The 20,663-nt window shown below is 50.8% G+C and overlaps 2 protein-coding genes across 5 annotated transcripts in view; one reads left to right on the top strand and one right to left on the bottom strand.

The window, feature by feature from the left end:
• Positions 1-514: 514 nt before the first annotated feature.
• LOC149278100 (beta-1,3-galactosyltransferase 4-like) lies at positions 515-5,617 on the top strand. Of its 3 annotated transcripts, XM_089502348.1 has the most exons (3): positions 515-683; positions 1,233-1,265; positions 2,092-5,617. In XM_089502348.1, exon 3 carries the CDS (start codon positions 2,145-2,147, stop codon positions 3,198-3,200), a length of 1,056 nt encoding a protein of 351 aa, XP_089358474.1. In that variant the 5' UTR covers positions 515-683; positions 1,233-1,265; positions 2,092-2,144; the 3' UTR covers positions 3,201-5,617. The 3 variants fall into 3 exon arrangements, with proteins under 3 accessions (XP_089358474.1, XP_089358475.1, XP_089358473.1); XM_089502349.1 differs by lacking the exon at positions 1,233-1,265; XM_089502347.1 differs by lacking the exon at positions 515-683 and having other exon boundaries at positions 782-1,265.
• Positions 5,618-5,704: 87 nt separating this feature from the next.
• LOC149278099 (WD repeat-containing protein 46-like) overlaps positions 5,705-20,663 on the bottom strand; it is a 31,668-nt gene continuing 16,709 nt past the window's right edge. Inside the window, exons 8-22 of one of the 2 annotated variants that reach the window (XM_089502306.1) lie at positions 17,880-18,014; positions 17,467-17,547; positions 17,177-17,289; positions 14,242-14,329; positions 14,086-14,147; positions 12,566-12,670; positions 11,115-11,265; positions 10,486-10,621; positions 9,695-9,794; positions 9,460-9,613; positions 8,560-8,707; positions 8,350-8,444; positions 7,843-7,938; positions 7,217-7,330; positions 5,705-6,117 (exon numbers count right to left, since the gene is read on the bottom strand). In XM_089502306.1, the coding sequence (XP_089358432.1) occupies positions 5,971-6,117; positions 7,217-7,330; positions 7,843-7,938; positions 8,350-8,444; positions 8,560-8,707; positions 9,460-9,613; positions 9,695-9,794; positions 10,486-10,621; positions 11,115-11,265; positions 12,566-12,670; positions 14,086-14,147; positions 14,242-14,329; positions 17,177-17,289; positions 17,467-17,547; positions 17,880-18,014 (1,725 nt within the window). In that variant the 3' untranslated portion in view covers positions 5,705-5,970. The remainder of the gene's footprint in view (positions 6,118-7,216; positions 7,331-7,842; positions 7,939-8,349; positions 8,445-8,559; positions 8,708-9,459; positions 9,614-9,694; positions 9,795-10,485; positions 10,622-11,114; positions 11,266-12,565; positions 12,671-14,085; positions 14,148-14,241; positions 14,330-17,176; positions 17,290-17,466; positions 17,548-17,879; positions 18,015-20,663) is intronic. The other variant, XM_089502307.1, reaches the window with a different exon arrangement.

Raw genomic sequence — 20,663 nt, 5'->3', positions numbered from 1 at the left:
TGTATATGTATATATATATATATATATATAAAATTATAAAATACAATATATGCATCATATTATATATATATATGTAGATTTAGCTGTACAGTATATATATATATATACACACATATTATATATGCATTATATATATCTAAAATTATAAAATATTATATATAGACACACTGTTTGTATATATATTTGTGTATTATCTATATCTAGATCTAGATCTATCTAAAAGTCTCTTATGTGAATGTGCCTGGACTGCCATTGTGTGAGGCATGTGGATTAGGAGGGGAAAGGGCTGGAGGCTGCCTTCCCCAAGAGCCCCTTGGGGCTGCTGGGCTTTGCAGTCAGTGGCCCTTCAAGGGGGGCCTCTGGGCCAGACTCCCCGGCCTCCTGCTGCTGCTGCTGCTGCTGCTGCGGCTCCTCTGAGGCCACTCTCCCTCCTCAGGGCCCCCACTCCAATGACACAGCCCCCCTCCCTCGGAAAGAGGCGGAGCCTAGAGGAGGAGGAGGAGGAGGAGGAGGAAGGCCCATCGCCCCCTCCTCCCCTCCCTCCTCTTCCTCTGCCTTCCCTTCTTCCTTGAAGGAGGGAAGAAAGGAGGAGGAGGAGGAGGAGGAGGAGGAGAGGAAAAGGCTCCAGGGAGAAAGACAGAGAGAGAGGATGGGGGCTTCTGCTGCTGCTGCTGCTGAGGAAGGTGAGGCCCCCTCCCCTCCCCCTCCCACGTGTCCCCCTCTTCCTCTTCCTCTTCCTCTTCCTCTTCCTCTTCCTGCCAATCCATAGAGATGGGGGGCGTCTCTCTCCAGGTGGGGCCCCTCCCTTCCTGGGCCCTTTTGGGGGGTCTCTGGGGGTCTTCTGGGACCCTCTCCTCCCCCGAGGAAGAAGAGGGAACCGGGGGGGCACTTTCCTTCCAAAAAAGGGGGGCTCCGCTTCAGCCTCCGCAGTTCCTCTTCCAGGGAGCCCCCCCTTCGCACTGCGGCACTGCTGCCCCCCCCCATTGGAACTACAACTCCCAGGGTCCCTCGGGAGGGACGGGGCCAAGGCAGCCGAAGAAGGGCCCGCTCAGGACTACGCATCCCAAGGTCCTTTGCGAAGGGAGGGAGACACAGAGACAGAAGGGGGAGGGTCTGCAGTTTGGCTTCGAAGGGGAGGGGGCTCCTCCAGAGGGAATCATCATCATCATCATCATCATCATCATCATCATCATCATCATCATCATCTTTTCTTTCTATACCGCTGTTCCAAGGATCACAGCGGTCTACAACAAGGATAAAACCAGGTAAGACCATCAGAAGCCCCCACCCCAACAGTGTCACAAGCCTAGCAATAACAACCATTACAAACAAGCACATCCATCCAAGTGGCTGAAGTGTAGAATGGAATACAGCAGAGGATTGCGAAGGGGAAGAGCATGGCAAGGAGGCTCACGGGGGAAAGCCTGGCGGAATCAGTAGGTCTTCAGGTTCTTCTTGAAGACATCAAGGGAGGTGGAAGTACGGAGCTCATTGGGGAGGGAGTTCCAGAGCTGTGGGGCTGCAACAGAGAAGGCCCTCCGGGATGAAGCATATCTAGCGTCTGGAACTCTTAAGAGATGTCTCTCACCCGACCTGAGAGTGCGGGCGGATTGTATGGGGAGAGGCGGTCCTCCAAGGACCCTGGGCCCAAGCCCTAAGAACCCTAAGAGACCCCCCCCCCCAAAAAAAAGCACAGCTACAGCCCTGTGAGGTTTTATCCCTTTGGCAGGACTCGAACCCAGACCCCTTCTCGGTTTCGGCTTTTATCAGCAGCCCTAAACTAGGGAACAGGACAGCTATCAAGTTCGTCATCTATAATGACCAATAACCATAATAAGTGTTTAGGAATATGAAGGCCCAGTTATTGTGGAAGAGGCAGGGCACTGCCATGAAGAAGGCTAAGATTGCCAGGAGTACGACTGGGAATGAGGATGAGGATGATGGACATGGCTGTGATTGGGGGCAGATGATGCCTTTCTTTCATTTGGGGGGCTGGGCGCTCATTGCAGGATCAGTATTTGGGGCCAGCCAGGCCCTCTTCGCATGCTCAGGGGTCCCTTCACTGCCTTCCCTCTCTTCTCTCTCTTGCAGGACACCTCCATCTCCGGCTGCCTCCTGACTGACCGCCAGCTGACCCTCGCCCGATGTCTCTGCCGTCGCGTCCCAAGCGCTGCTCCCGCCCGAGGCGGCTGCTCTGGGGCCTCTTCTCCGGCCTGGCCACCCTCTCGACCCTCAGCTTCCTGCTCAGCGGTGGCCATGAGGTGCTGCTCTCACACTCGCTGCCCTACGTCCTGCCCGGCGGGGGCCACCCCATCGGCACCCCGCTGCTGCCCTCCGCGGATGCCTTCCTGCTCCTGCCAAGGCCTGAGGCCTGCACCCCCAGGGCCCCCTCCCTCCTGGTCCTGGTGGCCAGTGCCCCTGGCCACGACACCCGCCGCCAGGCCATCCGCGCCACCTGGGGGGGCACCCACTGGGCCGGGGAGCTGACCGTCCGGACGTTCTTTGCGCTGGGGGTGCCCCCAGAGCCCCAGCTGCAGGCAGCGCTGGAGGGAGAGGCGGCAGAGCATGGGGACCTGATCCAGGGGCGCTTCCTGGACACCTACGCCAACCTGACCCTCAAGACGCTGGCCCTGCTGGGCTGGGCGGTCACCCACTGTCCAGGCGCCCTCTTCCTAGCCAAGGTCGACGATGACGTCTTCCTCAACCTGCCCACCCTAGCGGAGGAGCTGGGTCGCCGCGCTACCCTGGAGCCTGCCTACCTGGGCCGGATCCACTGGCACGTCTGGCCCAACCGGGACCCCCGCGACCGCCACCACGTGCCGGCCACCCTCTACCCGGGGGGCTCCTTCCCCCCCTACTGCAGCGGCACGGCCTACATCCTCTCAGGGGCCGCCGTGCCCGCCCTCCTGGGCACCGCCCGCCAGGTGCCCCTCATCCCTCTGGAAGACGTCTTTGTGGGTCTCTGCGCCCACCGGGCGGGCATCGTCCCCCAGCACCTCACCCACATGGCCGGGGCCACCCGCCTCCCAGTAGACCCTTGCTGCTACCGGAGGGTCCTCTTCAGCGTCCATGGAGTGAGCCCCCAGGACATGGTGGCCGCCTGGGATGCGGCCGCCCCCCACGAGGAGGTCTGCAGCCTCTGGCAGCGGGCGCTGGGCATCCTCCGGTGCAAGGCCCTGACCTGGATGGCTGCCCTCTGAGGACTCTCCGGAGCGCTAGACCAGACGGAGGTCTTGCAGGGAGGCTCTGGACAAGAGGGCAATGTCCGTCCATCCATAAGGCCAAGGCTCTCTGAACAAGTGGGCAGTGTCCACCTAGGAAGCCAGACCAGATGGAGGCCACGCAGAGACTCTCCAAACAAGTGGGCAACCTCAGTCCGTCTGTCCATCCACCTGCAGGTCTCTCAACAGGGTCAAGATTGGACAAGTGGCCAAGCTCCATCTGTGCCCTCAGGCCTCTCACCGAGACACACCATCCAGAAGGTCATGTAGGGACACTTCAGACAAGTGGACAACCTCTGTCCATCTGTATGGCCAAAGCTCTCCAGAGAAGTGAACAGCCTCCATCTGGGAAGCCAGGCCAGCTAGACGTCCCACAGGGACCTTCTGGCCAAGTAGACAACCTCCATCTGAGAAGCCAGACCAGGTGGACGTTACTCAGGGACCCCCTGGAGAAGTGGACAACCTCTGTCCATCCATCAGCTTGTCAGCAGGACCAAGGCTCTTTGAACAAATGGACAACCTCTGTCCAGTGGCCTCTCCGCGAAGCCAGCCCTCACTCCTGCTTCTGCTGCTTATTTGGACTTGAACCCAGAGTGGACAAAGAGGGGCAGCTCATCTGGTTTATTTACTGATGGGGGGGGGGGGGAGGAGAGACCAATCATCCCACTGAACTGACCACTACCTCAAAAGCTCTTGGCTCAGAGTGTCCCCACCCCTGGAAAGCCTGCAGCGCCCCTGGCACTCAGCCCCGGCAGCCAGGCCGTCTTTCCTTGCAGGGAGGGCGTTCTTCTTTTCATAATTACAAGCCTCCTGATGTAAATTAAGAGCCAGTGTCCAAAACCTGACGTATTGAGCTCCCCTCTTTTGAGGGGAGAGGATAGAAGGGAGAGCTGTAAAGCCATTGATTGATTGATTGGATGTCCCCCTGTGGGGAAGGGGCCAGACCTTTGCACTCTAAAGAAGGGACATTCTATGCAAAGGAGAAGTAATTCCCCGTTCCCTCTGCCCCTTGAGCTGCCTCCAGGTTTGTTTGCTTAAGCCACTGTGACGGAGATAAGATGGGGACTTGAATCCGGAACCCTCGCCCTGAAAAGCCACAGAAGCGTTTTGGGTGCGGCTGAGGCTCAGCCCTTGGGTAAGCAAAAGGGAAAGGCCCCACTGAGCTCTGGCTCTGCCCCAAAGGCAAATATCAGTAAAAATTATTATTATTATTGTTACTATTAAAGCCAAACTGTGATGAGAAAAAGGTGGCAAAAGATGGGCCAATGGGGGAAGGGGGACCCAGGAGGGCCAAGACCCCCGCCCCAAACCCCAGCGAGAGAGATTTCTCTGCAAACGCAAGTGCTAATCCTGCAGCGGCCATTTTGGAGCAGGAACCGTCCACTGGGGCAGTGTCTAGATTTGTTCATAGGACTACAATTCCCAGGCAAAGGTTGGGGATTCTGGGAGGTGCAGTCTAACAGCATGGGGAGAGTGGACGCCTCCACTGCCCAAAAGGGTCTTCAGCTGCTGAGAGAAGGAGGAGGAGATAGGAGGCCCCCTTAGTGAAGGATGCTGGGAGATGCAGTAGCAATGTGGGGCTGGCAAGTGGGCCGGAGGGTGGACCAAGGACCCCTCTTCCTCTTCCTCCTGGAGAGAAGTGACCAGTGGGGTCCCACAGGGCTCTGTCCTGGGTCCAGGGCTATTCAACATCTTTATCATACTTATCAAATTTGCAGATGACACCAAACTAGGAGGAGTAGCTAATACTCCAGAGGACTTTGACCTGAACAGATTAGAAAGCTGGGCCAAAGCTAACAAAATGAATGTCAGCATGGAGAAATGTAAGCTACTGCACTTAGGTAGGAAAAATGAAATGCACAGATAGAGGATGATGGGGGACAGCTGGCTGAATGAGCGACTTATACCTGTGAAAGGGATCTAGGAGTCCAAGTAGACCACAAGTTGAATATGAGTCAACAGTGTGATGCGGCAGCTAAAAAGGCCAATGCGACTTTAGGCTGCATCAATAGAAGTATAGTGTCTAGATCAAGAGAAGTAATAGTGCCACTCTATTCTGCTGGAGAAACTCAGGGAGCTGGAGTCTTCTTTGGAGGCTGTCTTTAAGCAGAGGCTGGATGGCCATCTGTCGCAGGGTGAGCTTGGATTGAGAGTTCCTGCATGGCAGAAGGGGGTTGGACTGGATCAGGGCCTTTCTTGGGGTCTCCTCCAGCTCGATGGCCCTATGCCCCCCTGTGGTCCCAATCCTGCCTCCTCCCCCTGAACCCATTTCCCACCTTTAAGCAAAGGCCAGGTGCCCACCCCTCAGGGATGGATTTCTACACTGCTTTGGAGTTTTTTGCTATGGCTGGGGTCTGCTGGATTCAATGCTATAGATAGGGAGCATAAAGAAGAGTTTCTTTTTTTGGGGGGAGGTGAGGTGATGAACCCTTTCCCTGAACCCGCACCAAAGGGTTGCGAGTGCGAGGCAACGGAGAGAGAAAAATAACAAACAGCAGCTTTTATTTTAACAAAATATTAAGGAAAAAATAGGTTTGGGGGGGCGAGAGGAGGGTAATGTCCAGGCCCACTTCCTCCCCCCAATTGAGGAACCCCCCTAAAAAGTCCTGCTGGAAGAGCCATGGGGGGTGCTGGTGGACTCTCCCTTTGACCCCCATTTTGGGGGGGGGGACATGGCCACTGCTCCCCATCCTCATTTTGTCCATCAAGATCGCCGCCCAGCATACAGAGGGACAGTGGGTGGCGGGTTCTAATTCCGGAACCGGTCCAAAGCCGACCTCTGCAGTCCAGTCGGGGCAGCGGACCCCTTGAGCGCCTTCTTTTCCTCCTCTGGCCGCTGTGCACAGACCTTTCCTGCTGGCGCTGTCTTCGCAGCCACACTCTTCCGGATTGCAGCCTTTGGGGGGTCAAAGGGGAAATGTTAGCCAAGTGGAGGGCAGGGAGGGGACCCCAAAAGGATCGTGGGGGGGGTCAAGGGGGTCGTGGGCAGCCAGGGACTCTTTTTATTCCTCAATGGTCCCCTTTTGTGCCAAGCTGCGGCTTTGTTCTGCTCTGACGTCCTGATATGAATTGCACAGATCGTTCCAATGGCTTCTTAAAATAATTAAATATACATATATATTTCTAATGAGATTTTTCCATGGATTCAATCTATTCTGGGTTTTAATATTCTGTAATCTGCAGACACAATACAAAGAGGAGGGCAGGGCATAACACTAATGCCAAGAGCAAGGTTTTGATGTTCAAGTGCTTCTTGGGATCATTTCTAAAAATGCCTTTTCATTGATCTTTCCGTGTGGCTTCAGCTGCCCTGGCTTTTCATGTTCTGTGAGCTGCCCTCGCAACATGAAGAAAAGGGCAGGACACACAACAGCATCAATAACAGGGTCTGGAGTCTACAGATGGCAAAGCGGCATTTAAAAACAACCCCTAAACAGTATTTCTTACAGACGTTTTAATTTGTTCTGGTTTTAAAAGTTCGTAAATTGTAGTGACAATATTGGGAAGAGGGCAAGACATGAATTAATAACAATAACTTAATAGTATCTTTAACAATATATACATTGTGTTTGTGTATAAAATATATACATATATATGTGTATATATGTATATAAATATATATATTACATACTCTTGCTAAATTATTATTCTTATTCCTGCAACAAAAACTTGTTATTGTTTTCTGTTCTGCCTTCTTCCCTATACTGTGACTTAATAGAACTGTATAGATAATAATAATAATAATAATAATAATAATAATAATAATAATAATTTAATTATACGGCCTAATTGTACTAATTGTATAATTTTGTAATGATATTATTATTATTATCATTATTAGGGACCCATGAACTTGTCTGGGGGCCACATTGGGACCTTGGTAGCCGTGGGAGGCCCCAATACGCCCATGCCGCCCTTGTCCTGCCCCTGCCCCCCACAAGGAGACCCTTGACTGGATGATAGGGTTTTGGGGGGGGTCCCCGAGGACCACTTACCCTCCTCTCCTCGTCCACCACTTTCTTTTTCCGCCTGAGCCGGCTCCCGGCCGAGTCGCGTCCCTTCATCCGCCGCCGGGGGCAGAACTTCTCTTTGGCGCTGGGATCAAAGCCCTGGATTGGGGAAGGGAGGGGGCAATGCAGAGGCTGAGAGAGTGTGCATCCCCCCCAGACCCACCTCTCCCATCATCCCCAGCACTTGGCAGAATCAGCATTGGCTCTTTTTGCCATTGAATCACATTTCTGGCTCATGTTTTGCTCTTAGCTCAGTCGTTCCCCATCAGGCTTGGCGTTTTCCAGACCCTTGACCATCTTGGTCAAAACAGAAGAGAGTGGCACTAAGATTGCCTTCGGTCCAGACGCTATACTCTTATTGATGCAGCCTAGAATCACATTGGCTCCTTTCACTGCAGCATCACACTGCTGCCTCATCTTCAGCTTATTATCCACGAAGACTGCAAGATCCGTTTTGCTTCCAAGCCTTGTTGGGACCCATGCATTTCAATTCTCCAGACTGAGGATGGGGAAAGGTTTTTGGGGGCTTCCATTTCCGGACCCCCGCCCGTCATGCCCGGCCCGCTCTGCAGGACAAGGACTGTTGCCTCGTCCTGCCCCCGCTCACTCACCAGCCTCTCCATGCGCTCCTTGCGCTGCTGCTCCATGGAGATGGCGTCCACCGCACCCAACTGCCCCGGGTTCAAGGAGATCAGCTCAAAGGGAACCTGTGGGGGGGAAAGGGGGCAGTGAGGAACAGGCGGAGCAGCCCCTTCCCCACAATCTAGAAATCCAGATGTGTGAGAAAATTCGGACCACCGATGAGATGGCGGAATGGACACAGGTTCAAGAAAGGACTATGGGGACTCCTTTTGTGGGATCAGAGGCCACTGAGCAAGGAAACTACGACCCACAGCTAAGGAAAAGTGATCACAGAGCAGAGGGGACCCCCGAGGGCCACCAAGTCCAGTCCCCTCTTACAACACAGGCTTCAGAGGATGGGGAAAATGGTACGGCCCAAAAGTGTCACCTCGAACCCAGAACCTTTGGGGATCCAGACAAAGGGGGACAGGAGAAATTTCCAGCAAGGGCTGGGGCATCCATGCCAATCCGTGGGGTGGGGCAGGGGGGGGTCTCACCTTCTCCAGCAGTGCTTTGACCTCCCACTCCTGGCGCTGCTTCTTGCTCCGGAAGGGGTTGCTCTCCAGCGCATCAAAATTGGGCTCCCCGGCTCCTGCAGCACCAAGAAACGGGGGGCTCAGTGGTGGTGGCAGGGGAGACCTGTGCCCCCAATCCTCCCACTCCCTCACCCACCAGACCCCCTCCCCACACAAAGCCCCCCGGCTTACCTGGCACAAGGAGGCTGGCAAACCCCTCCCCGTGCCCGACCCCCAGGACGTCCTCGAAGGGGCAGAAGCGCAGGCCGTGGGCGGGCCGTGGCAGCGAGTGGCACAGATAGGGCTTGGAGGGGGGTCCGGCCACAATGTCCTTGTACACCTGCAGAAGGCAAGACAGCAAGGAGCGGGAGAGGAGGGGACAAGGGTCACCGTCCGGGAGGCTCTAGGATCATAGAGTTGGATGAGACCCCAAGAAGGGCCACCCAGTCCAACCCCATTCTGCCACTCAGGAACTCTCAATCAAAACACCCTACTGACAGAGGGCCATCCAGCCTCTGTTTAAAGACTTCCAAGGAAGGAGACCCCACCGCTCTCAACTGAGGGAGGGTCTTCCACTGCCCAATAGCCCTTACTGTCACGACGTTCCTCCTAATGTTCAGGTAGGATCTCTAGTCCGAACTTTGGCAGGGCCAGACCCCGGAGAAGCTCCTGTGGGGTGGGCTCTCCCCAGACCCTCCTCCCGCCAGCCAGCGTCCCCCCATCTCTACAAATGGCTTGCAAAGGGGAGGCATGGGAGTATGAGCCCCTCCTCCAAGCATTGCAGACTGTGACTCCCATCATGGGGGAGCACAGAGCCAGTCAGGATTTTGGGGGCAAGGCTAAAAGGACATCCCTCATCTCACTGCCGTGGCGCTGTTCTTGTGCGTAGAACGGTGCAACACAGCAAGATGAGTGGCGGGTTCAACCCTCTCAGAAGGCAGCCAAGCTCCCAAGACCCTGCGAATCCCACTTGGCGGTTGCTGTACAGGACCCAGAAGGCATCTGCCCCCACTGCGTCCCCCAGTGTAGTCTGCACCCCCCAGCGATGCCACTGAACACGGCGGTCCCTTTGCCGCCCCACAGCCCACTAACCTGGACCACCTCTTGGCAGGCAGCCCCCAGGAGCCCCCGCTGGCTGAAGTCCAGGTGTCCGGCCGCTGTGGGCAGCAGGAGGGAGTGGAGGCGCCGGAACGCCCGCAGGTCAAAGAGGTGCAGCTTCCGGTCCACGCCGGATGTCGCCATGTACCTGCATCAGAATGAGAGAATATGGGGCTCGCGAGGGTCCTGCGCTGCCTCCCCGTCTTCTCAGTCTGGGGGCTTTACTCACATTCCGGAGGGGTCGACCGCCACGGCTCGGACCGCTGCCCGGTGGCACAGCATCCTTGCCAGGGGCTCTTTGATGTTGGGGCTCCAGAGGGTCACTGTGCCTGCAAAGCCAGAGGAGGGGAGAAAAGGGGGCGAGAAAGGGGGCGGTCAGTTCACCAGGCTTGGAACACAGCACCCAGTTTAATTCTTCTAAGCCCAACCTTTGAGTCTTAGGTTCAACACTGCATAATTGTCACTTGCTTTTCTTGTTCTTTTGTTGTCTGTTTTATTCAATCATTTCCGGTATCGCTATGTATTTTATATGTATTATCCTACTAGAGAGGCCCCTTCCCCACCACCTTTCCCTTCTCCTTTTGTGTCATGTCTTTTTAGATTGTAAGCCTGAGGGCAGGGAACCGTCCAATTAAAAAGATTGTATGTACAGCGCTGTGTAAATTTACAGCGCTTTATAAATAAAGGTTAATAATAATAATAATTCAACGGTCGGAGCACTCGCTCCACAGCAGATGGGACGGGACCCCCTTGCCACCCAGACCTCACCAAAAAGTGCCCCTTTTAGTCTTGGGATGGAAGCACTGGCAAAGACCTCTGCATCAAAGAGCCACAGTGGGGGCTATCAGCCAAGCTGGGGATATTGGGAGTGACAGTTTGACTGCCCCAGGTTCAAATCCCCAGGGGGCACCTCCAAGCCAAGAAAGGACCCTGCCTCAAACCCAAGAGGGAGCCATGGCAGCTGCCGGCCAGAGCTGGCGATGTCGGACTGGACTGGATCCCCACCCTCCTTCCGCTCACCGTTGCTGTGGCCGAGGTGGACAATGGCGTTGGAAGGGTTCTGGGCCATGACCCCCAACCGGCCCCCCTTGGTGCAGATGGTGGCCACCTCCTTCCCCACCGAGACGTCCAGGTACTGCAGGAAGCCCGTCTCGCTCTGGGAGGAAACGCGGGTTGGACCGTTATCCAGACTACAACACCCAGAATCCCCCACCCCCGAGCCAGCAAGATTGTTGGGAAGATGCAAAGCCACACAAAGGGGCCTTTTTCAGACAATACGCAGAATCCCCGCAGTTAGCAACACTTGGAAAGAAGGAAAGCTGCAGAAAAGCGTCCTTTTCAGACTACAGAGCCCAGAATCCCCGCAGCAGGGACAGCTGTGAGTCACAGTGCCAAAGGTCACTTTCTGAAGCTTTGGGTCTTCCTCCGCCATTTGGTAATCTTTCACTTTTATTATTTCTGATGGTAAAACTGAGGGGTAATGAGCAACATTGACCCTCTTTCCCCAACCATCATCCCCATCGTCCCCTGAGGAGACGAACGGCACTTCGGCTATCTTGGTGGCAACGCAGCCGGCCTTTGCGGCAAATGGAGGGGGGGGGGCTTGGCAGCTGTTGGGAGTTTGAGGAGGGTCAGGGGCCAGTTCTCACCGCAGTGGCCAGGAGGAAGTGGTAGGGCAGGAACTCCATGCGCTGGACGCCGTGGAGGCGCTTGAGGCAGTGCAGCTCCACTCCCTGGTTGTCGTAGACGTAGACCCACTTGCGCTGCGCCACCGCAAACATCGTCTCCGTGTGCAGCCACCTACAAAGTGGGGGGCAGGAGAGGAAATGGGGGACCCCCTTGAGAGACACTCCTCCCCACTTCTTCCCCGGACCCCCAACCGAAGAACGAGATGCTGGGGAAAAGGAGGCTATGATACAACATGCATCTTTCTGTAAAACTTTGGGAGTTATATTGGCACATTAGTCGCCTTAGATAGACAGAGGAGTGCATAGGTCTCCACCAATATTGGACTAAGTCAGATAATTAATGCAATAATTGTTCTTTCTTTCTTTCTTTCTTTCTTTCTTTCTTTCTTTCAAGCACTTATTTTGGTTGAACTTCTGTTAATTGAAGGTTTTTTTTCCTGAATGGCATTTCTTGCATTGGAAAATAAAAGGGATTAAGAAGAAGCAACAGATCTTGGAAACCGGTCTGACAACAAACGGCTGCCAATAAAGTTCAAATGCAAAAAGTAATTGTTACTCCAGGAAGAGGGTTTGTAAATATAGTACCAACAGACAGACTTTTATATATAAAGACAGGCAAGAAAAATCCATTTAGAAACCTAGGAGTGCCTTTGCTTTTAAAAAGCCGTTTCTGGTGTTCGATTGTTCGGTCGCTGATTCCATTTTTTGTGCTTTTGCTGCAACACCAATAAAAATTATAAACAGGGTTTTAGCTCTGTCTTTGTGAACTTGGGTTTTAATAGTATTGAATTATGTGTTAGTCTTATTTTATTACTTTTCAACTTTTTGTAGTTTAACGTTTTCGCTGTATCTTTTTAAAATTATTGTAAACTACCTCGAATCCCATTTTGGGAGAAAGGTGGGATATAGATCCCATAAACAAACAAACAAACAAATAAGTCCTTCAAGGAGCCTGGTTTACATCAGCCAACCCTGCAAGGAAGGCAGAGGAAGAGAGAGAGAGATTAAGAGAGAGAGCTACCTAGCAGGGTTGTTGTTGTTGTTGTAGAAGTGTACCTTTTTAGCAATAAAAAAGTGGCCTCTTTTCTCCCGTTTCTGGAAATTTGGGAAGTGGGTCAAGAGAAGAAGAAAGAGGGGCAGAAACAAATGCATCCAAGCTGGAAGAAATTGCAAAGAACTTGCAAAGTTAAGGCATTAAACAAAACATTAATGCGTTACCTTTGCAAGCTCTTTGCAATTTCTTCTAGAAACAGGTGACACGGCGGAGAGGCTGCCTTTGCAAAAACGTCCAAAACGAGATGCTGATGGCTTTTGCACTCAGGATCAAGGCCACGGGGACATGTGCGATGCGCTGCATCCGTGCGAAATGCGCACAAGCGCATGTGTGTCTCCTTTCCTCTTCTCAGACTCACCTGAGGTCGGTGATGGACTCCATGACGTTGATCTCGCACATCAGGGCCTTGGTGTGCCAGTCGAGGGCCGCCACATGGCCCCTGCGCCCGCCAAGGAGGAGGTGCCTGCACGACACGGAAGACGGGAGGCACGCCGTTCATTATGACGCTCCCTCTAGGAATCTCTAGGTCCTCCGGTTGGACTCTATGGCCAACCGTCACCATAGAGTTGTGCCGGAGGACCCAGGGATTCCTAGAGAGAACATTTCTCTAGGCCTCTGCAGGTCTTCCAGTTGACTTCTATGGTCAATGTCCACCATAGAGATGCACTGGAGGACCTAGAGCTTCCTAGAGAGGAGCTCTTTCTGAAAAAAAAGTAGTGTTTTTCATTGCAGTTTCTGCACTTTGACGGGGGTCCGGTGCCCCTAACCCCAGCGAATGCGGAGGGACCACTGTACATCCCAAGAAGCGAGCCATCTTTACACACTATTTTACTACACCACTGAATATAATGGGATTTGAGCGTCCACAGGTTTCGGTATCGGAGGGTCTTGGAACCCCTTCCCAACAGATACCCAAAACACACTGTATTTATCAAAGATAAAAAGCAATTAAACAAATCATACCATTTAAAAAAAAATCATAAAGATTGCATCTGCACTGCAGAAATAATCCAGTCTGATACTGCTTTAATGTCTCAGAAAACTACAACTCCCAGAATTCCACAGCCATAGCCTTTAAAGTGGTGTCAAACTGGGTTATTTCTGCAGTGTGGATGCATCCTCAGCCACAGGCGATGTGTTCCCAGCCCTACCATTTATAAATGACACTGCAGAGAATAGCAAACCGCCACAGGAGACGGTAAAAGTGCGCAGGAGGACTGGATTGCCTCCGGCGGAAGCCTCCATACAGCTTGAGTCTCCTTTATCCGAAATGATTGGGATAATTAGTTTTCCGTACACTGGAATATTTGCATATACCTAACGAGTATCTTTTGGAGGAAATTAATTCATGTTTCAAGCCAGAAGGTAACTTTGCGCATGGAACAAAAGCTGTGTCCCTTGAACCATCAGAAAGCAGAGGCGTCACACCCTCTCAGCCACAATTTCGGAATATTTTGGAGCATTTCGGATAATGGAGACTCAACGCTTTCTAGATGCGTATCGCCAGGCGAAATCGCTGAGTGCGCCTCAAGAAGCAGAGATGGGTAGCATTTGGTTTTGGTAGATGAATATACCATTTTAGTATTTCTACAATTTTAGAGTTTGGCCAAAAGGGCATTGTAAATAAGCATCATCATCATCATCATCATCATCATCAATAACAGGCATCCCAAAATAAAATAAAAAATCCTGAAATCCAAACTACTTCTGGGTCCCAAGTATTTTGGATAACAATAAGGACGGCTCAAGCTGCCATAGGAGAAGTTGCTTTTGGGGGTCCTGGGCTCCATAGTCCCTGGAGACGCCATGCCCCCCCCCCCCAATTTGGCCTCAGGTGGTTCCCGCACTCGTGTCCCACACCCGCCAACCGCTGCTCACCTTCCGTTGCGTGTGTAATCCAGACGGTACGGCCCAAACTGGTTCAGTCTGAGTTCAAAATGCTGTTCAGGGGGAGAAAGCAAAACCCCAATGAGGACTGGAGTTCCCAATGGGAAGAAACCCCCCAGAGCCCCCAAAAGGCCCCTTCGTACGTACCTTGGCGCCCGCGGCTAAGTCTACAGCCTCCGCGATGTCCGCCTGAGCGATGGCGCACGTGTCCTCGCCCTCGTCGCCTTCCAGAAAACTGGGAGAGGAAACGGGGTGAACCCCAAGCATTTAGTACAGATCTGTGGTTCCGTTTTGGACTCCATCTCCTATCATCCCCTTTAACCAGCTGATGGTTTTTTAAAGCAAAGAACCATAGAGTTGGAAGGGAGCCCAAGGGCCACGCAGTCTGACCCACTTCTGCCATGCAGGAACCCACAGTCCCATGGTTAAATCCTATTTAAATCCCACAATCCTACTTTAAAATCCATAATCATATCCTATTTATAATCCACAATCCCATTTTTAAATCCTATTATTAAAAATCCACAATCCTATTTTTAAATGCATAATCCTATGTGATTTAAAATCCACAAGCCATTTTAATCCTGTTTAAAATCCACAATGCTATTTTTAAATCCTATCCTATTTTAAATCCACAATTCTATTCTTAGATCGTACTCCAAAAACTAATCTGGTTTCTAAATCCCATTCAAAATCCACATTCCTATTCCAAAATCCTATGTCTCCACAGATTTATGAAGGCCTCCTTTTGGGGCCCTAAAACTCCCAAATCCCCCTCCAGCCGGCCTTTCTATAAATCTATAGGAATCTATTATTGCAGAAGGGGCTTTTAGGATGGCGTTTGGGTGAGGCCTGTATTCAAATCCTCCTGACTTTTTTGCGTATCATTTACAATCTCATTTTAAGGCTGGCTACTTTTGATGCTGGCTTCTTGTATGTTTTTAAATATCTTGAAATCATTTTCTTTTGCGTTTGGGAAGGCAAGGCCGCTGGTTGGACATAAAAACATACAGCCGCCACTCCGTTTTTGTGGACTTCAAACCCACGTCCTTCGCCTTTTTGTGGGCAGCAAACGGAGGGGGACAAAATGGGGCACGCGTGCGCCGCCATTCAAGCCAATGGGGCTTGAAAATTGGTGATTAACGGAGGGGCCACTGTATTATTATTATTATTATTATTATTATTATTATCATCATTATCATGATTATGATCATGATTATTATTTACTTCTATACTACTTTCTCATAATATAGGGACTCAAAGGTGGAGCACAGCAAATTTAAAACAATACAATTTAAAACAACAACAACAACAACAACAATAATACAATGGTTCATCTACATTCGCGGGGGTCAGGCATGAAAGACCCCCCCCCTCATGAAAGTGGAAAAAACACGTATGTTTTTAACCTCTCTAGGAATCTCCATGTCCTCCCTTGCAACTCTATGGTCAGCACCTGCCAGAAGATGGCCATAGAATCACACTGGAGGACCTACAAATGCCTAGAGAAGTGTTCTCTCTAGAAATCTCTAGTACAACTCTATGGTCAGTTTCTAGCACAGTTGCACAAATTGATAAAATTTGCAAATAATCAAATCTGCAAAAGTCAAAGCCACAAATGTGGAGGGACACCAATAATAGGACTTCACTAGAGGAGCTACAAAGGCCTAGTAGAGTGGTCTCTCTAGGAATCTCTAGGACCTCCAGGGCAACTCTGTGGCCAACGCCCGACACACACTGACCATAGAACTGTGATGGAGGAGCTACAAAGGCCTAGTAGAGTGATCTCTCTAGGTCCTCCAGGGCAACTCTATGGTCAACCTCCGACAGACACTGACCATAGAACTGCGATGGAGGAGCTACAAAGGCCTAGTAGAGTGATCTCTCTAGGAATCTCTAGGTCCTCTGGGGCAACTTTTAGTTAAAGTTGATCATAGAGTTGCACCGGAGGACCTAGAGATGTGGAGGGATGAGTGTGATAATAACAATAGCAATAATGATAATAATAACGGCCTACATGCTATTTAACATTTACATGAAACCGCTGGGAGAGATCATCCGGAGACATTGGGCGCGGGGTTATCAGTACGCTGATGACACCCAAATAGTCTTCTCTATGTCTCCGACTGATGCAGTGACTGAGGATGGCGTCTCTCCTCTCGTGGCCTGTCTGGAGTCGGTAATGGGCTGGATGAGGGAAAACCGACTCAGACTGAATCCAGAGAAAACGGAGGTACTTGTGATAGGTTCCCCTGGTCCAGGAATGGCGGTGGTTCCACCTGTCCTGAACGGGATCACGCTCCCTGTGAAGGACTCCGTACGCAGTCTGGGGGTGCTTCTTGACTCGTCGCTTCACCTAACATCTCAGGTGAATGCGACGGTCAGGAACACCTGTTATCAGCTTCGGCTCATTCGCCAGCTGCGCCCATACCTGGCCCAAAGGGACCTTGAAACGGTGGTACATGCTCTGGTAACCTCTAGATTGGATTTCTGCAATGCGCTCTACATGGCGCAACCCTTGTATCATACTCGGAAGCTACAGTTGGTACAGAATATGGCGGCCAGGCTGGTCACTGGTACTTCCAGGGCCAGCCATATTACACCTGTGCTTAAAAACCTGCACTGGCTGCCTATTCGCTTCCGGGCACAGTACAAGGTGTTGGTGATTACCTATAAAGCCCTACATGGCTTGGGCCCAGGATACCTGAAGGACCGCCTCTCCCCATACATTCCGCCCCGCACCCTCAGAACGTCTGGGCAGCAATTACTTAGGGTTTCAGGGGCCAGACTTACCTCCACATCGAGGAGGATGTATTCCATCGCTGCCCCGGCCCTTTGGAACACGCTGCCCACAGAGCTCCGCTCGGCCACCTCCCTGGCCCAGTTTAGAAGGGATTTAAAAACCCTTCTATTTCAAACTGCATTCCCCGAGTGAAGTCCTAGATGGCCTCCCTCTCTCCGCTGACGGCAAGACGGATGGCTGACCGGGGGTTTTTATATTGTTTTTCACTATGTTGTTCACCGCCCTGATCAATGGAAGGGCAGTATATAAATAAAAGTTTTATTTATTTATTTATTTTACCCAGGTTCCTCCAGGAGAAGCAGCTCCATTCGGGCGGCTTGCTTGGCTGCGGACTCGGCCTTTTCCTCCTGGGAGGCCAGATGGCGCTTCAGCCGCCGGTTTGAGGACGGACCCTGTGGTGGGAGGAAATGGGGAAAAGGCCGTGAGATAGGAGCAAAACAGGCGCACTTTGACGACGCTTTGTCTGCCATGGCCCCATGCTATGGCGTTCCGGGATTTGTAGTCTGGCACAACATCCAGCCACCGCAAACTACAGATCCCAAAGGCTCGCAGAGTCCTGGGCATCTCACCAGCTTCTCCTTGATCCCTCGCTGGAACTTCTTCAGCCGTTCGCGAGGGACAGCGGCCGGACCTGGGAACGGATCCTCCTTCTGCAGCGGAAGAAACAGAAGGGAATGTCAGTTAGTGGCTACATTTAAGCTATGCTTTAAGCCAAATTTAACCATGCTTTAAACCCTAGTTTAAATCATGATTTAAAGCAAAGTTTAAACCACACTTTAAACCCAAGCCTGAAGCGCAGTTTAACCCAAAGTTTAAACCTAAGTATAAACCATGGTTTAACCCAAAGTTTAAACCATGGTTTAACTCAAAATTTAAAGTATGCTTTCAACCCAAGTTTAAACTGTGGTCCTCTCCCCTGAACAACCCAGCGGCAGCTCACTTGCCCCCCTCCTCAAAGCCCCCCTGACCCCCAAATCCTTACCCCTGAGATCCCAAGCTTGCTGTGGGGTCCGGGCAGTTTCTTCGGGGGTCTTCCATTCGTCCTCCAGGGATTCTGGGTGTTGGGAGAGTTGGCTGGCTCCGGTTCCCCTTCCCAATACCGCCGGGGGGGCTTCTTCTAGGAAAAAAGAACAAAAAGGGGGTCAAAGAGGAAGAGAAAATCTCGCTCAACGGAACACCAGGCAGATGGGTTCTAGAGTCCTTGTCAGTATGACAGCCAAGCCTTGAGGGCTCATTCCTCCAGCATGGAGACTCCTTTCTCTGTATCCGCACTGCAGACATCAATGCAGTTTGACCTTAGAAGTCTTCAAACTGTGAGACTTGGGATTGCTCTGACCCAAAATTCACAACAAACTTCAGGTAAACCAGAAAGTTTACTATAAAGATAAAGTCGAAGCATTCCTGGCCAGATCTTTGCTGAATCTGAGGAACTCCACATAGAGACAACACTTTACAATTCCCCAGATCCCTCCCTTTGAGTTGGTTTCCCTTTGGGTCAGCCTTTGATGTAGAAGTTCTCCCTTTGCTCTTAAGGGGGAAAGGAGGGGGGTGTTGACCATTTGGTTCCTAGATCCTCTACCAAGGAGAGATCTAAGGCTGTATGCATCTTTGGTATCAGTTACCCAACAACCCCTCATAAAACTGCCTATCTGCAATGCGTGACCATCTGGCCCATGCCTCATGGTGGCAGCCCCTATTCCCAAAATGACTGTCTATCTATAGCTCTACTTCCTCTCTCGATATGCGTATCTATCTCTTCCCTATTTGTGTGTGAGAACCTATTCCCTGACCCCCACTCTGCGGTTTATCTAGCTATCTCTCTATCCCTCTATCTCTCTCCCTATCTATCTATCTCTACAAACCTCATGGCAGAATGCACCTTGAATGACTGAATGAAGGTGGATTCTGACACAAACAGAGGCTGGATGGCCATCTGTCAAAGGGGATGCTTTGATTGAGATTTCCTGCATGGCAGAAGTGGGTTGGACTGGATCAGGGCCCTTGTGGTCTCTTCCAACTCTAGGATTCTATGACACCACTTTAACGGCCATGGCTCTGTCTTATGGAATTCTGGGAATTGTAGTTCTGTGAGGAAGCCAGGGATGCTGCTTCTTAGACTCTGCTCCCAATGGGGCTGCAAAAGTCCCTGCCACAAGAGTCTCTGAAGCGGACTACAACTCCCAGCATCCCTTAGCCAGCACAGACTAGAGTTAGATTGGAACAGTTAGCTCTTTTGGGGACTACAATTCCCAGCATGCACACACATATGTTAGGTTGCAAGGGTTACTTTTTTCAGACTATAATTCCCAGCACCCCCTAGTCAGCACTGGCTGCATCCACACTGGCTCAAGGCTATGGAATTCTGGGAGTTGGAGTTTGTTGTGGGCCTAGAGGACCCCACAACATACTCCAGCTCCCAGCATTCCTTAGCCTTGAGCCACAAAAGACATAAACCGGTGCCAAACCGCGTTATTTCTCCAGTGTGGATGCAGCTGCAGACTGGAACAGTTACTTCTTAGACTACAGTTCCCAGAATCCCCTGGCCAGCACACAGAGGTTATATCAGAACAGTTATACCTTGGGACCACAATTCCCAGCATCCCCCAGCCAACACAGACACAATTTAGATTGGTGCAGTTGCTTTTTTGGGACTACAATTCCCAGCATCCCGCAGCGCCAGGACTAACACACACTGACACAAAGCCACTGGAAATGCTACTTTTGGAGGACAATCCCGCGCAGAGGGGGATGCTGGGACTTGCAGTCTATGCTGTCCCCCAGGCCCCTCTCACCTTCTTCTTTTTCCTCGCAGCGACAGCAGCTGGGGATGCTACTTGCCCGGGGTCTCCCTCCATGGCCCCCAGACCCAAAGGACCCCTCCCGAGCCACGCACCCACGTGGAGACCGCTCAGAGGCAGACTTCCGGGTGCCTCTCCCAGCCTGACCAATCACAGTGCAGGGCCCGCCCCCTCTCCTCTACTCATAGGCCAGCCTAGGAAAAGAGGCGTTCCATGGGAAGAGAAGGGCGGCCGCGGAGGCGCCATCTTGGATGAGGGCAGCCGCCATTTTCTCCAGTCACAGCCGTCCATTTTGCAATCGGGCGGAGCGAAGGCGGTGGCGGCCATTTTAGGTGAGGGCAGAAAACTGGCCCCACGTTTATTTATATTATATTATATTATATTGTTGATAGGTATATCATATTAAAATATAAAATTGTTTGATAATATAATGTATGCTCCCATGCATATATACACACACATATATTATATATCTACATTATATACGTAGCATATTGTAATATTATACTATATTGAATAGTATAATGTGATACATTATTATATGTTATATTATTATTATTATTATTATTATTATCAACCTTTATTTATAAAGCGCTGTAAATTGTGGTGAGGAAGGGGCCTCTATATTAAACATAAGTACATTATATTAAAATATAAAATTATATTAAATATACTTTAAATATAAAATTATATATACGTGTGTGTAGTATACGTATATGTGTATGTATATGTATATATATATATACACACACACGTGTATATATAATTTTATAACTTTATATTTAAAGTATATTTAATATAATTTTATATTTTAATATAATGTACTTATGTTTAATATAACATATTTTATATATATATATATATATATATATATATACACACACACACACACACACACACACATATATATGTTATATTATGTTATATATTATACATATCCTTTATTCTGCAGCATCCATGGCCCTCCT

Source organism: Sceloporus occidentalis, unplaced genomic scaffold, assembly GCF_023333645.1.
Source record: "Sceloporus occidentalis isolate IW3139 unplaced genomic scaffold, rSceOcc1.0.p SCAF_201, whole genome shotgun sequence".
Lineage (NCBI taxonomy): Eukaryota > Metazoa > Chordata > Lepidosauria > Squamata > Phrynosomatidae > Sceloporus > Sceloporus occidentalis.
Note: the sequence above shows the minus strand (reverse complement) of the source record. Positions and strands in the feature narration are given on the sequence as shown.